This window comes from Aulonocara stuartgranti (genome assembly GCF_965226115.1).
Source record: "Aulonocara stuartgranti genome assembly, chromosome: 22".
Classification (NCBI taxonomy): Eukaryota; Metazoa; Chordata; class Actinopteri; order Cichliformes; family Cichlidae; genus Aulonocara; species Aulonocara stuartgranti.
The window spans coordinates 29,533,428-29,548,801 of record NC_138957.1 but is presented as its reverse complement, the minus strand read 5'-3'; the positions used below and the strand labels follow the sequence as shown (position 1 = coordinate 29,548,801).

The 15,374-nt window shown below is 37.8% G+C and overlaps 1 protein-coding gene across 1 annotated transcript; it reads left to right on the top strand.

Moving 5' to 3' along the window:
• Positions 1-1,285: 1,285 nt before the first annotated feature.
• Positions 1,286-14,410, top strand: LOC309698574 (putative C-mannosyltransferase DPY19L4). Its single transcript, XM_082521100.1, has 19 exons — positions 1,286-1,662; positions 1,787-1,936; positions 3,675-3,799; positions 3,888-3,978; positions 4,171-4,292; positions 5,886-6,031; positions 6,193-6,316; positions 6,409-6,543; positions 6,785-6,916; positions 7,043-7,144; positions 7,245-7,318; positions 7,420-7,578; positions 8,851-8,970; positions 9,068-9,188; positions 11,388-11,444; positions 11,536-11,618; positions 11,706-11,838; positions 12,150-12,308; positions 12,691-14,410. Exons 1-19 carry the CDS (start codon positions 1,572-1,574, stop codon positions 12,853-12,855), a joined length of 2,289 nt encoding a protein of 762 aa, XP_082377226.1. The 5' UTR covers positions 1,286-1,571; the 3' UTR covers positions 12,856-14,410.
• Positions 14,411-15,374: the final 964 nt, after the last annotated feature.

Below are 15,374 nucleotides of genomic sequence, written 5' to 3'. Positions count from 1 at the left end.
ATTGTCTGATTTCTTTTGACTAACTTATAAAGGTGATATTTTTGTTTGATTTTTTTACACGACCTTTTCCCTTTGTTATTTATTTATCATTTAAATTTAAAATGGCATATTATTTAAAAAAAATTGTAAAAATCTTTATTAATAAACACCCAAACACAAATAAATAAGGCATGTTAAAAAACATTTTGAAGAAAAGTGGAGCATTTAAGTAATACACATAAATAAACAGAAAATAATAAAGGAAATAACTTCTGTACCATAAAGAGTTGCTAACTAGTCAATAAACTTTAAAATTACACAAAAAATTAATGTTACGCTGGTGTCATATGAAAATCTGTAGGAAAAAAATCACTAGTTTTTACTTAAACAATATGTGTTTACATACTTTCATCGATTGTACAAATGGCAACTTGAAAGTTGTTCAAGAAGGTAGTTTGAGAAAAGCATCTCAAATTTATATCTGTCCTTGCAACGAATTCTTAAGACAACAGATAAAAAAATAACTTATTCTATGATTCAGATATTAAAACATGTGCTCACCTTTTTTAATTTTATTAGTGTGTTCAGGTTATCAGGAAAGTAAAATTTGATCTGATAATGAAGGAAATGAAAATTAAATATTTTGGGAATATGTAAAAAACATACATATTTTACAATTATGGTTATCGGAAAAAGCCTATTGCTCTATTTATATGTTTGTTTGTTTTTAAAATATTGTAACTGATTTGTTAAAATGTTTTGGCTGTATTTGCAAATGATTATATTTTCTTTTTGTACTATTCATGTGTTTAGTCCGTTTTGTGCTTAAATATTATTTTCAATAAAAGTATTAAATTTCCCAGTTTTCATTAAGTAAAGGTTTACTCAAAACAAAACAAAAACAACATCCAAGGTACAGAGTATTTGCCAAAGGAAACACTATTAAATATAAACATGTCCTTGTATAAGATTATAATAACTGACAAGAAGCACTTCTAATATATATTTTTAAGAAAGTAAAAGTAATGAAAATGCAAAGAAATACCAATACAGTACTTTAAAAATACATAAATAGATTTTTTTTTAAATGTCAGGTATCAATTTAATGGAAATTTGCTTTAAGAAATAATGCGAAAAAGAACACGTTAATGGCAGTGTTAAAACGTGGTCTGAATACTTTAGAAAGGTAAATGTTATTTATAATCAAAGTTCTTTTATTTGTATTTATTTATTTTGCGTTTTGCTGGCGTTTATTTGTCTTAAATTAGACAAATATTCCATTGAGTTTGGTCTGGATTCTTCTTCGCTGCTTTCTGTTGTCATCTGCAACTTCCGCCCAGCAGTAGCGCTAACTTCAGTCCTCCACACAGGCACCACTAAACTAAACTCTGCAGCTGTGCCGCTGTCGTTCTACAAGTTCGTGAAGGATAAAATCTCTTGAGTAAAGTAACGTTTGGAGCCTGTCATCTGCTGAGTTTACCTTAAAGAGCTTATCTTATCGATTTGATCTTAGATTAGCTAACTGCTTTTTAGTTAGCATGCTGCTGCCTGAACACACCAGACAGATCCTCTTGGCTTAATTTGATTTAGTCATGACTGAATTAAGATGCCGGAAATCAGAAACTTTGGAAGGAGATAATGAAGAGGAAGAGAAACAAAAGGAGTCGGAGCTGGAGACCAAACGTAAGTTGAGCTAACTTAGCAGTTTGCTAACTGAACATGAGCTGTGTAGCTTCCAGTGGAGAAACAGTTTGTCAGAGCACATTTCTGTGTCGATGCTGTGACAGCCAGTCTCTCTCTGCTCTAGCACCAGATGTTGAACAGGTGAATGGGTCCAGCACTGCAGCGGCTGATGGCTCGCAGCAGAAAGATGAAGGTGAAGTTAAAGGCGGTCAGCATGAACAGGAAGAATCAAGCAGAGCCCAGTCATGTGTCAAAGCCAAGGGCTTATCTGCATGTAAGTCCATTTCTTACATACCAGCCCACTTCATACGCTGCTCAGTGGCGTTTAAAAAACAAACAATTTGATGGTCAGGTTCATGCTGTACATTAATGGGGACCTATTATGCTTCCATGAAGTGATCCCCGTGAGACAAAAGCTTTAGTCTGCTGTAGATGCTCTGTTTCAGACAGTTTTTCTGCATTTGTAGCTCTGAATGATGTCAGTAAGAACATCTCAGGCGTGGAAGCTCCACCCACCTGCTGTTCAAACCCCCCCCTTTGCAAGGTTCAGCCAGTCAGGGGGAGGAGAAAATGTGAATCATGCAAAGCCTTGTAGTTTAGTAGTTGTACTTTCAAATTAAGTAAAAAAAAAAAAAAAAAGCTACATAAATGCATGTTTATGTATGTCATATTTTGGTGGCTCCATAGTGTAGTGGTTTGCAATTTCAGAAGGAATAGCATTGAGTGTAAAGACTCGATGCCTTAGCTTATTTATGTGTTATTATGTTGGTATGTATGATTAAAGACATGAAATGACCGATTGTAATTTTTCTACCTCCATTATTATTATTATTATTATTATTATTATTATTATTATCCTTTATGTGCTTTTATTGCATATCAGAAACACTGAAGAAAGCCATTGGATGAAACACATCTCTTAATTTTTACTGTCATGCAAAATTAAAAATATTCTTTACATACTTGTGAGTGCTGACCTTCTCATTAATAGAGCTGTTTGATGTGCAGAGACACAGTTCGGCAAATGTGCCATGGGCGAGTTAAGGAAGTAGCCAGGGCAAGGTTGAGCAAGTTCTTTTTGGGCAAAGTACACTAATCGAGTTCCAGCTATGAAAGTTAGCTGGTTAGGTAAATAACAAATCAGTGAAGACAGCGCCACATAACGAATCCACAAAATACATAAAATCTTTAACCTAATTTTGCTCTGCAAGCAAGCTTTTCAGGAATGCTTGTGCCGTTCAAAAATAGTGAGAGAATGAAAGAGTGAACAGTTGAGATGCTGAGACAAACTGAAGCGCTGGGGCCCGAAACATTAAGGGAAGTGTGAGGAGGAAGGGGGCTCTGTGCTCAAACATGGTAAAAGGCAACCGAGCCTACTGTGAGCACACCCTTAGAAAGCTTAGTAAATGTTAGACGCTGTAGGAGAGTAATTGAAAATGCTTCAAATACAGATAAGAGAGGTATCAAAAGTACAACCAGGTGCTGAAACACATGCCATGGTGACTCAGTGAAGTAACAGAAGTCGACTGTCCTGCAGTGGTGTTGGATCAAATGTACTAAAACATATGTCTCGACTTCATGAGTCATGAAATATTGCATCTGTGGCTTCCAGTAAACACTGAAATTGCAGTTAAGTGTATTTTTCCATCTCGCAGAGTTTTTGTACATACGTCACCAAATTTGTATGTACTGTAAGATTTTTAGACATCTCTGAAGAAGTTTTGTTTTTTTTGCACGTGTTGCAATGTGTAGGAGACTAAATATAAAATGTCTCTGGCTGTACTTTGGTGGCAGGTGTAATGTTATTTTTTGTGTGTTATTTTTGTCATAGTAGTATATGATATTGATCTCTCTGTTCAGCTCAGTTTGCAGCTACAAAGAGAAATAGTGTGTGGTAGAAAATGGTTATTTAAAGTGTGTGAGTAAAAAATCTTTCCTCTCACATTTAAGACCTACAGAAGCTTTTTTTGTTGATGATGTTGTTTTTTACTGTTAATGCTTCTTCTCCTCAGCTGTTTTCTTACAGCGGCTAGTCCGGGTGTTCTTTGGATGTCTGGCATCTGTTGCCTGTGGCATGCTGTATGCAGTGTATCTGTCCACATATCATGACAGGAAGTTCTGGTTTTCAACTCGACAGGTGGGTGACTTTTTTTTCTTTTCCTTTTTTATCTTTACTTTGCTGCCCAATCGTACGAGCTCTAAAATTTACTTTGTATATTTCTAAGGAGCTGGAACGTGAAATCACTTTCCAGGGAGGCAGTGGGGTCTATTATTACTACTACAAGCGTTTGATCGCAGCACCATCCTTTGAGCGAGGTACGAGCACACTGCCTGCTTCATGAAAGGCTTAGCGAATTTTCAATATTTTTTCCATATTTTTATTCTTGGACTCTATTATAGAGTAGATTTGTATGATTCAGAGTTTAAAATAGTCCACAGATAGCACAGATAATGACTTTAATGTTCTGCTTTCCTTATGACTCAGCTCTGTTGTTTTGTGTTTTACAGGGTTTTATGAGCTGGTGGTAGATAACAGGACCGTTTCAGGTCAGACCATTAACGCAGTCGAGCGTTTGTCTCTTTATCCGGAGCTCATCACAAGCTTCATATACAGAGTCACAGGCAGCCAGGTGAGGATTTATTTAATCAGATTTTACATTTCCTGGGTTGTCTTCTTTGTGTGTGTATCTCAAAGCAAAATGAAGCATAAAAACCACTGTGACGTCCACTCTCATTCTTGGAGGCTGAGTGCCTTCTCTTTCAATAAGCAAGGTTTGTCCCTGGGTCCATAAATAGTAAAATGTTGATTTGGGTCCTTAAAAGGACTGAGTCTTTAAATTCATAAAAGAACCTTCTGTCTGGACAGAAGGTTCTTTCATCTTCAGGGGAAACAACCCATTAGTTCTCTTTGCTTTCTCCATTCACTTTTGTCTGGAAATAGCCAGAATAGTTCAGTTGACTCAAAATGCAGAGCTGAAGATGTAATGTGACCTCCAGTGTTTGTTTTTGTAGTCATTTTCGTGAGGCATTAGAAATACTGGGGGGTTGGGTTAATGGCAGCAGAAAAGGGAGAAGAGTGGGACAAAAGTTCCTTTGCCAAACTGAGCAATGCTGCTTTTTTATTTCCATTTATTTGACTTTAATGGTGTAGGAGCATTTAGCTAACTATAATGTTTGGTATTCAGCTGCAAGGTCTGAATGTTGGCAATGTTTCTATGCATTTCCAGTTCAGATAAGTCTGTTTCTGTCAGGTTGTGCTCCTCGTATTCAGATATTTGGGCTTTTTTGGCTTTAATCTGTCAAACAAAAATACTTAAGGTGGGATATTTAAGATATAGTTCTGATGTTAGTGCTTCAGTGCACTGTTTTAGTGGTTTGCGCTTTTTAATATTAAAGGAGTGCATAAGACAATGCTTTAACTCACCATTTCTGTTCATTTGAAACTGATAGATATAGATATTTTTCCCTTTTTGTACGTATAAATTACATAAAAATAGTTTAAAATGAAAGGCGTTAAAGTCCTAACTATAACAGCTGTACAAATGCAAGTATCCTGAGTATGTTAGAGCAGGGATATGAGAGAGAGCAGAACATTTCCATATTTAGTTTGCATTTGTGTGTCATGTGCAGCAGCAAAGAGAATCAAGTATTACGTTTAAAGTGTGTGCAATTTTGCACATAAAATACAATTGCTTTGGAGTGGTTTAAAACATAAATGGTTTGACTGCATAACAAAAGTCTGGCTTACAGCAGAGAATGGAAATCCAAATAGAAACTAGTGGTACAGAGGCCGTACATACCCGTGTTAAACGCACCGTACATGGAAAAAGCAAAGAGAGTGTGGGAATATGTTAGTACAAGTCCTAAAACTCAAACTGGTCAAACTTCAGTATAATTTATGCTTTGATAAGTCTTGGAGCAATAAGGCTGCCCAAACAAAGCAGACCCTGTTTTACTGTCACAGCTGATTAACCCGGCTTACCTACGTCAGCTGAGCTGTTTTCATCAGTGTTTTTGGCATTAAGCATCTGCCTCTAGGCTTCTGCAGGAGTAAATGTTGCTGCATTAGTACTGCTAGCTATGGACATTATTATAATGAAGTGATTAGGAGTGAAAAATCACAATTAAAAGTGGCTTCATTCTGCCACTTTAAGGTTTGACCACAGACACTTTTTAAGGATCACCGTCTTTGTCTTTTTCCACTGCTTCCCTTGATAAAACAGGATTTCGTGGAACCGATTTACTTCTACATTGGAGCAGTTTTGGGCCTGCAGGCGGTCTACGTCACTGCCCTCTTTGTGTGCAGCTGGGTGATGAGTGGCACCTGGGTGGCTGGCATGTTGGCCGTGGCCTGGTATGTGATCAACAGGTAAGGTGAACAAACGTTTCCTTAAGCATGAAGTTTCTTTGCCTGTCTGTTCATGTTTTCTCATTCCAGTAAAACCTTTCTGGTGACTAATGCTACAAACATCCTCCTCTATTAAAATGATTAATAAAGTTGTATTTAATTCTGTTTCTTTTCTCCCACAGAGCAGATACAACCAAAGTGGATCATGCTATTCCTCTGCGGGACAACTGGGCTCTGCCTTACTTCTCCTGGCAGGTCACAGCTTTGACTGGATTCCTGAGAAACAAAATCGGCTCTTCAACTGAGGTGAGCCCCTCATGAGCCTCATTAACACACACAAAAAAAGAAGTAATGTGAGCTAGAACATTGCACTAATGATTGAGTCTCATCCTCTGTAGATGTTCTGCTATCTTACCATGAGTGCCACCACCTTCACCTTCCTCCTGGTCTGGGAACACAGTCACTACGTGCTCTTCATCCAAGGCTTCTGTCTTTTTCTACTTGATTCTTTTGACCTGGTGCCACCACGTAAGGTAACACAGTCGTAGCTTGAACTTCTGAAATTTCATACAGTTTTCTTCAGAAATTGCAGCAGGTTCTTACTCTATATTACTTTAAACTAACAATTTTGCATTTATGATGTTTTTTTAATGCAACTTGTGGGTTTAAAACAGGGAAAATCCTGCCGACTGTTTAAATAAAACTGTGTTTTATTTTCTCTTCTCTGATTGGCTGTCTTTTTCTTCTTCATCTCTCCATTTCTGGGATGAACAGATGGCTGACATCCACAAGGTGTACCTCAGCTCCTTGTTCCTGGCCTACATGTTCCAGTTTCAGAACACAGCCCTGCTCAGCTCGCCTCTGCTCAGCCTCCTCATTGGCTCGGTTCTTGCGAGGTACTTCCAGGTAGAGTTAGCTTCCCCCTCGCAGCTCAGTCATGACATTAGATAAACTCTTTAAAGTGAAAATTGTTTTCAGCTTGGAGCTTTTCAAATGGGAGTAGCTCCATTAACATTTGCACTTTTTTTCTAGCAAAGGATGAAGGTGGGTCCTCTTGTGGCAAGAGTGATGAAGCTCTTCCTACATTTTTACCTGGTCTTCACCTCTGGGATCACCTACAGTTATTTGGTCAAGGTAAGTCATATGGGAGCAGGGCATCTGTGTAGCATTCAGTGGCTGATACTCAGTTTCAGTTTTTGGGTTGAATGCAGTGTTTTGTTTTTTTTATTTACAGAAACTAATTGCTGCAAATGAGAGTGACTTCATATTGAAGTTCCTTGAAGTAAAATTTGGACTCAACACAACAACGTGAGTCGTGTTTTTTGTTATTGACTTAGAGCAGTAACCTTATTAGTGAGAACTAATCTGATGTAATCTAACATAATAATCTTCTTTTTTCTTCTCTTCAGCGACTTTGTCCCCAACTTCCTCTTGTGCCAGGAGAGTTTCCAAACGCCCGGTCAGGACTTATTTCTACGTCTGACGCAGGCCTCGGTCCTCCCCTTCTACTTCCTCGTGCTCGCCGTCTGCCTGCTTTCAGCCTTACAGGCAATCTACAGAAGGCTCAGGTGAAACACTCGTGGTGCAAAATCTTTCTGGTCTAACAACAGACAGCACCATGCTGTCATCAGCTGGTTTCTGAAGTCTTGTTTTAAAGCCTCAAGTTGCCTAGTTGCTCAAGTTGCCAACAGCATAAACATGGTAAAGAAGTGGAGATAAGGTGAACCTGATCCACGTTGCTAGACCAATTGCAGCAGCTGAATTGGCACACCTGTCACTAAGTTACCAAACCACTAACTTAACAAAACCTTTGGACAGGCTAACTACGTAAGTCGTAAAAAGCTCCTTTATAGTTGTTACTCATAATAATACATTTATTTGTGCAGCACTTTTTAAAAAGCACAGTTACAAAGTGCTTCACAGTTTGAATAAAAGTGACACGTTTAATACAAACACATAATCAACATACAGTCATTCATTTATTCCAGCATGCACACTTCTATACAGAAGTATTAATAAAAGGCTAACGTTTAAAAATAATTTTTCAGATGTTGTTGAAAGCACAGACTCTCCCGATGGCTGTTCCAAGGTTCAGACCCTATAATCTCAAAAGCATGGTTACTTCTGATTTTTCAATGAGAGAGGATGATCTAAGAAGCTGTTGAGACTCCTCTTATAAGGTTTCAGTAGCTCTGCTGTGTTAGCAGTAGCCTGGCCGTGTAGCACTTGATGAGTTGTATCTGAATTTTGAAGTGAATTCTGAATTTCATTGGAAGCCAGTGAAGGGAAGCAAGGATGAAAATGATGTGCAAACGCCTGCTAGTTCTCATTAGCAGCCTGCATTCTGGACCAGTTGAAGTTGGATTAGTAAGATTTGAGAGATGCAAATAAAAATAGAGTTACAATACTCAAGGCAGGTGAAAATTAAAGTGTGCACTAAAAGTTCAAAATGAATAAATGACAGTACAGGATTTTTGCAGTTTCTCTTTTATGAAGGAAACAAGACTGGATGAACTTAGAGATATGAAATTCAAAGTTCAGATGTTGATCAACAATGATAACCAGCTTTCCAACAGATGAGCTGATATTGTGGGAAATTGAATGAAATTAAATGTTTGTACCAAACTATTGAATTGAACTGAATATGCAAATTGATAACAAATGCAGTCTTCATGTGTCTAGTAGATTAATAATTAACTGGTAGTTGATACTATGTTAGCAAAATGTGTTTGCCCAATAACACAGTGACATATGCTGGTGACTCTTGTGTTGTTGTTGTTTTTAAGCAGTCATTATATTTATACTTTTGGCTAAAATCTTAATGTAATTTCCCCTCACAGCGGTCAGCCATTGTGCAAAACCTATAGCCTTGAAAATGGAGGAATAGGAGAGAAGCCAGAGGTCGTCTATCATGTTTTCCACACCATGCTGTTTGGGGGTCTCGCTCTGCTCTTCGATGGGTACGTTGGGTTTTTTTGTTTTTTTTAATAATTGAGGTTTGTTCACCATATGTTATTCAGCACAGCTTTTCATCGCCTATGTTCTTCTGTCTTGCAGGATGAAGTATTTATGGACACCATACGTCTGCATGTTTACAGCATTTGGGGTTTGTTCTCCTGACCTCTGGATGACAGTGTTTAAGTGGCTCAAACTGAAGTCCATCCACCCTGTAGTATTGGTATGGATGTTTGTTTATAGTGGATGAGAAACAAAACCAAATGTCTTAAAGTAAACAGGTTTCTTTTAATACAGTCTGCACAGAAGGGGAGGTTTAGGTATATACCGTCTCTTTAACTTACCTTTATGCTAAGTTTCCAAACAAATAGTATATTATCTATAAATTGCCGGTAATATCCAAAGGAATGAATGGATCCTGTCACAGTTTGTCATTCCTGAACTCAAATGAGATATTTGAACTGTTTTATTTGGGCTTCAGAGCTGTTCACAGCACTGAAACAGCTTTGTTGAAACTGACCGATGATCTGTTACTCCCATTAGATTCAGGTGATAATGCAGTACTGATTTTGTTGGACCTCTTCACTTGTTCAGATGCTGTCTTGTGGATAGGACTTTCTGTATGCCTATTGTGTGTATCACTCCTTGCCCATTTGTCTTGTGGGGTCCCTCAGGGCTCTATCCTGGGCCCAGTCCTCTTCTGTTCATATCAGCTTCTATTGGTAGTATTAGCAGCCATATTATTTCATTTCATTTCTATGCTGATGAAGACAGTAGAAAATCTCAGGATTTCTTACTATCTTGAAGAAATTAAAGGTTAGATGACTAAACAGTGACAAATCTTTGGTCCATTCAAATCTAGTTCTTTTGCCAATATTTTAGATAATCTCATCCCATATTTATGGTAAATGGACTGATACCTGTGGAGTACTTATTCCCTCTAACTGAGCATTCAAAGCACGTTTTATTTCAAACATCACTTACCCCAATTACACACATTCAGACAAGTGATTTTTTTTCTATACCTAATTCTATTGTCTAATTTTTGCACCCAGACTCTAACTCCATTTGATTCATCTGGGTAACTCAGGTTTCTGGCCAACAGACTGTATCAAATTAGACCTGGATGTTATTTTTGACTCAAAGTTTTGCTTTGACAAGCAAGTTAAGAGTCAATGCCAAACTCAAATCTTTCCTGTCTTTGCGTGTTCTGGAAAAAGTCATCCGTGCTTTTATTATTTCACATCTGGATTATTGTACCTCACTATACCTAGATCTCCCTCTGTTTTTTTGCAGATGGTTGCACAGTAAGAATGCTGACTGGCACTACCAAATATGAGCCCATCAGCCCAGTCGTAGCCTCACTGCACTGGCTTCCTGTTTATTTTAGAATTCAGTTTAAGATTTTACTGATTGTTTTAAGGCCCTTAATGGGAAAGCCCTGGCTTATATTACAAGTCATGATCTCTAAATGTTACATGTCCCAAGGTTGCGCCTCAAACAACAAAGTTACAGAGCCTTTACAGTCACTGCTCCACAATTGTGGAATCGGTTACACCTTGACATAAAAATAGCACCCTACATTTCTCTTTTTAAGTCTAGGCTCATACCCCATCCCCATCTAAACTCTGTCCTTTTTTAACCAGCTTATGGTGGTTGTTGTCCTTATTTTGTATTCCTGGCTGTAGCACACGAAGTATAGGTAGAGCAAGTAGTCTAATGATTGGAAGGTTGGTGGTTCGATCCCTAGCTGCTCCACTCTTCTTGCCACTTATCATTGGGCAAGATGATAACCCCAAGTTGCTCTCCAGTGCATCCATTGGAGTGTGAAAGTGTGTGAGTGCTAGATAGAAAGCACTTCAGAAGGTGTTTGTGTGAATAGGTGAATGAGGCATGTTGTAAAAAGCGCCATATAAGTCCAGAAAATAAAACACATTTACCATGCGTTTTCTTATTGTTGAAAGCCTCATTATTCTGTATTGTATTTGTTTTCACTTTTTACTTATCTTTATCATTATCTTTAAATCGTTTTTTTTAGCTTATAACATGAAGTAAGAAGCTAAAAGAAGATACTGAAACATCAACGTTAAAGATGAACTTTATTATAATCGTTTTGGTATAAGCAGCTTAAATGAAGAAGAATAGTGTATTATAATACAATATGACAAAATAGATCTCTCAATAAAGTAAAAATTACACAGAAAGAAGTTGACTTAAATAAAGAAGATAACATAAAGACATTCAGTAAGTAAAAGGAGGCAGTAGAAGTAAAAATACGTTTACAAAAATCTGAATATATTACAAAACAGTTCAATAAATACATTAAAGCTAAATTTAAAAAAATGTTTTTCCCCTCATGAAGAGAAAGGAGTAAGTATCGACACAGTTGCTAACCGTGTTTTCTTTTCTTTTTACCCTCCAGTCCTTGATTCTGAGCACAGCTGTTCCCACAATCATTTGCTTCAGTTTGTGGAGAGAGGTGAGGCGTTCAGCCCCTTTTACGTGGGAGCTCTTTATGTTAGACACACTTTATATCTCCTGCGTAACGCTCTTTCTCTCCCATTCTGCAGTTCTCCCCTCGCGTCTTAGCAGAGTTATCAGAACTGCAGGAGTTCTACGATGGAGACACAGTGGAGCTGATGAGCTGGATCAAGTGGGTCTTTAGAACTTCCTGTATTTATAAAGATATTTGTAAAGTATTTTATCATGGCATCAACCATCGTCTTTCCTCCTCATGTAGGTCACAGGCTCCGGTGGCAGCTGTGTTCGCAGGCAGTCCACAGCTGCTGGGAGCAGTGAAGTTGTGTTCGGGTTCAGCTGTAACTAGTTTACCTCTTTATTCAGACATCAACCTGCTGAAGAGGACTGAAGATGTGAGTTTTCATTGACAACATATCTGTTACCTTAACAGTGCTGCTGTCAAGAAGATACTTGTGTCTTATAATCAGCTATAAAAAATGCCTGTTAGTCATATTGGTTAAAGTGCTGAATGTGAATTTTAGTCCAAACAGAGACTGATGTTCCACATGTTTCAAAGTAAATTATTAGTTTTATTGTTGGGTCTTTAAAATGTAAAGCACCTTAAACTGGCTGTTTTTGTGATTTGGCGCAACACAAATAATATTGAAATGAAATTAACTGAAGTTTAACAGAAAATAAAAGGAGGTAATCTTTCCTTTCCCAGACGTACCAGGTGTACGCAATGAGATCTGCAGAGGACATCTACAAGCTCCTGACCGCCCAAAAAACGAACTACGTGATCATCGAAGAGTCGATTTGTAGTGAGCTCACTATTAATAAGGGCTGTAGGATCAAAGACCTGCTCGACATCTCCAACGGACATGTGAGTTTAAACCCTTTCCTCCGTTATAGATTTCTTACAGATTGAACAATTTTGAGTGGATATCAATAATATGGTCCTCTGATTAGATCTTTTGAAGATGGTTGACCTTAAAGGAAAAGGAGCTAAAATAGCATGTTTCAGACAGTGGCTACACTAAGAACCCAGAATATGATCAATGAAGATTATTTTTAACTTTAAATCACGCATAGCTACTCTAGCGGAGTCCAAGAATAAATCATTTTCTGCTACTACTTTGTTATTAATAATACTTATCCAATCATCTAGCTATAATCAAGACATTAGTTGCAGAATATTTTGCAAACTCTACAGAATTCGAGTCTTTTATACTTTCACTCATGATCTGTATGTTTGTCTCTTGCAGATCGTCTATGACAAAGGTGAGATATACTCCTTCTCCAAATATGGACGATTCTGCCACGAGATAAAGATGAACTACTCGCCCTACACAAACTACTTCACACGGGTTTTCTGGAACCGCTCGTACCACGTCTACAAAGTGAACTCTGTCATCTCCTTTCAGTACTGACGGCCAAGCGTGGCTCTGCCCCTCCTCAGGTGTTCCTGATCGTATCCACAGATCGGCACACCGGGGCGAAAAACTCTGATTATCATGGTGTCAGTGGGGAAGCTGCACATTCAAACAGTGAGGCTCAGCTGAGCACACTGCACCGGCCAAACAACATGTATGGACGGCCATATTATTAATCACTGTACTGTAGTTTTATAAGCCATGTGTTACTGTTAATGTTACTATGAATGGTTTTAATGAAGGTGTGAGTCGCAGAGATCAGTGTAGGCTGAGAAGGGGAAAGTGTTTGCCATGAAATGAAGCAGCCAGAGGTTTAATCCTGTTCACTGATTGGTCCTTTTGTGCTGACAGTGATTGGATAGGATGCATAATTATGTTCCTTTCCTTTATTTTCAATCACTTTTATCAAGTTTATTTTTTTAAACACCTGCAAAACTATAGACCTTTGAATCAACATCAGTTAGGGTGCTGATTAAAAAATTATGGCATTAGCATTTAGCTCAAACCAGAGCTCCACAGACACTCCAGTGTGGCTCTTGACCCTTTTTTTTGGGGGGGGGGGGATAAATCTTTATGCATTTAATTTGATTTTTGTCTTAAATGTTTTGCTTTTCTGTTCTGTTCATGTGTTATAATCACGCTACTGTTGTCTACTTAAAGAGAAATGGGTGTCTTCTGTCTAAATTATGAATTTCATGTATTATACTAGCATAGTTGGATCATTTTTGTCTTGATTTAAAGGAAATAATTAGACTGAATCACTGAGCTAATAATCATAATCGGCAATCAAGAATTTCAAAATGAAAGTGCTTTATAACAGGATAACACGTAAGATTAGTCAGAATAGTTTTTCGCTTGATTATGTAATTTTAAGGTTACCAAAAAACCAAATAGTGACAAGCATACATGCTCTTGCTTTCTGTCACGCTCTGCCTTTGTTTGCTCATGAAATACTCATGCAGTGCATGTGTACGCGCTGTTCTTTGAAGGGTTGTTGCTGCTTTGGTCGGCTTTCGTGGGAAAGGCGTCTCTCTGTACTGTTTGCTGCTTGTTGTGTGCTCTGATCTGTTAAAGGGAAGTGGAAGAAGACTGTCCAGAAAAGTGTTATCAGTTTTTATTTGTTACTGCTGCCTGAAATCTACTGAAAATAACTGATATCTGAAGTAGGCATGTCTTTACACACACATTTATATGTCTGAACTCACTGGTTGCTCCTATTGTGCTCTGCTTTTTTTTTTTCTTTGACATGAGATGGTTGTATTCATGGCCTATATAAAAAGGGTTGACTGAACTATCCAGGACTTGCACAACCTTCTGCAATCTTCTAAACTGAGCTTTTTCAGCATTTTAAGGTGGTGGAGGCTGGTCCTGGATGCCTTATGTAAAGACATGGCTGCCATGTCTGTATTCATCACTTCCAGGCATGACTGATAATTTCCTATCCCCGAGCTGTTACCTTAGGGTTTTGGTGATGAATTCCTCTTGGTGCTGTCATACAGATAACAAGGTGGCCGTGTGGTGAGTGTGTGAGGTGAATAAATATAACACTGAGCTCTTCTTGTGTGGTTCTTTTAACATTATCATTAGCCTCATCAGAAATGGTCTTAGTGCAAGAGTTTGTATCAAGACGCTGTTCTTAAAGATGATGTGGCTGAGGCATGCCAAATTACACAAGAGCCTGCATAGAAAAACACTGTAGAGCACTATCAGTCATGGATTGGCCTCCTCAGAGCCCAGACCTCTTACTGACAGAGTGAGGGATCACCTTGACAAAGAACAGAAAAAAAGGCAGCCAACATCCAAAGATGAGCTTTGAATGTTCTTCAAGAAGCCTAAAGAACTATTCCTTAGAAATATTTGTAAAAATTACAAGAAAGCTTTCCCAAAAGAGTTCAGAATGCATAGAAGAGTAAAGGTGGTATGTCTGTAAAGGTGGTCATACCAAATAATGACTTTTAAGATTTTTACAAACTCTGTTTTTGCTTTATAAACTTTTTAATGTATGTTTGTGCATTATTTAATAAAACGGAATATAAAACCATGAAAGGTGGCTCAACAACTGTGTACTGTATGTTTAATCTACTACAGCTCCAAAAATGTACGTTTTTAACTTGAATAAACATTATTGCATATATAAGCTGTCAATAACGTCAATTCAGTTATTAAATTTAATAAAAACAACTAGAATGGAGAACATTAGAAGAGAGTATTCCAGAGGAACAGCTCAGCTTGAGTGGTTTGGAAACAAAGTTAGAGGCAAGCCCGAGATGGTTTGGTGCATATGAAGGATAGTGGATTTATGAGATGAGGGATTTTGGAGATGGAGCTGTCAAGCAGGAGACCACAGAGAAGACTCATGAATGCAAGATAATAACTGCAGGCAATTTTTACATTATAAAAAGCAATTTGTAGTCATTTCAGTCTTTTATTTTCATTGTCATTAACTGCCAAAATTGCAGTAAGCATAATGCTGCATTCATGGCCTATCGGTAGAATGGAAAACAAGACGATTGAGC

Excerpts from the sequence above, each read along its gene's own strand:
- LOC309698574 (XM_082521100.1), top strand. The coding sequence starts at position 1,572 with ATGACTGAATTAAGATGCCGGAAATCAGAAACTTTGGAAGGAGATAAT. Across the intron at positions 7,579-8,850 it reads GCAATCTACAGAAGGCTCAG|CGGTCAGCCATTGTGCAAAA; the intron begins GTGAAACACTCG and ends TTCCCCTCACAG. Across the intron at positions 12,309-12,690 it reads TCGACATCTCCAACGGACAT|ATCGTCTATGACAAAGGTGA; the intron begins GTGAGTTTAAAC and ends TGTCTCTTGCAG.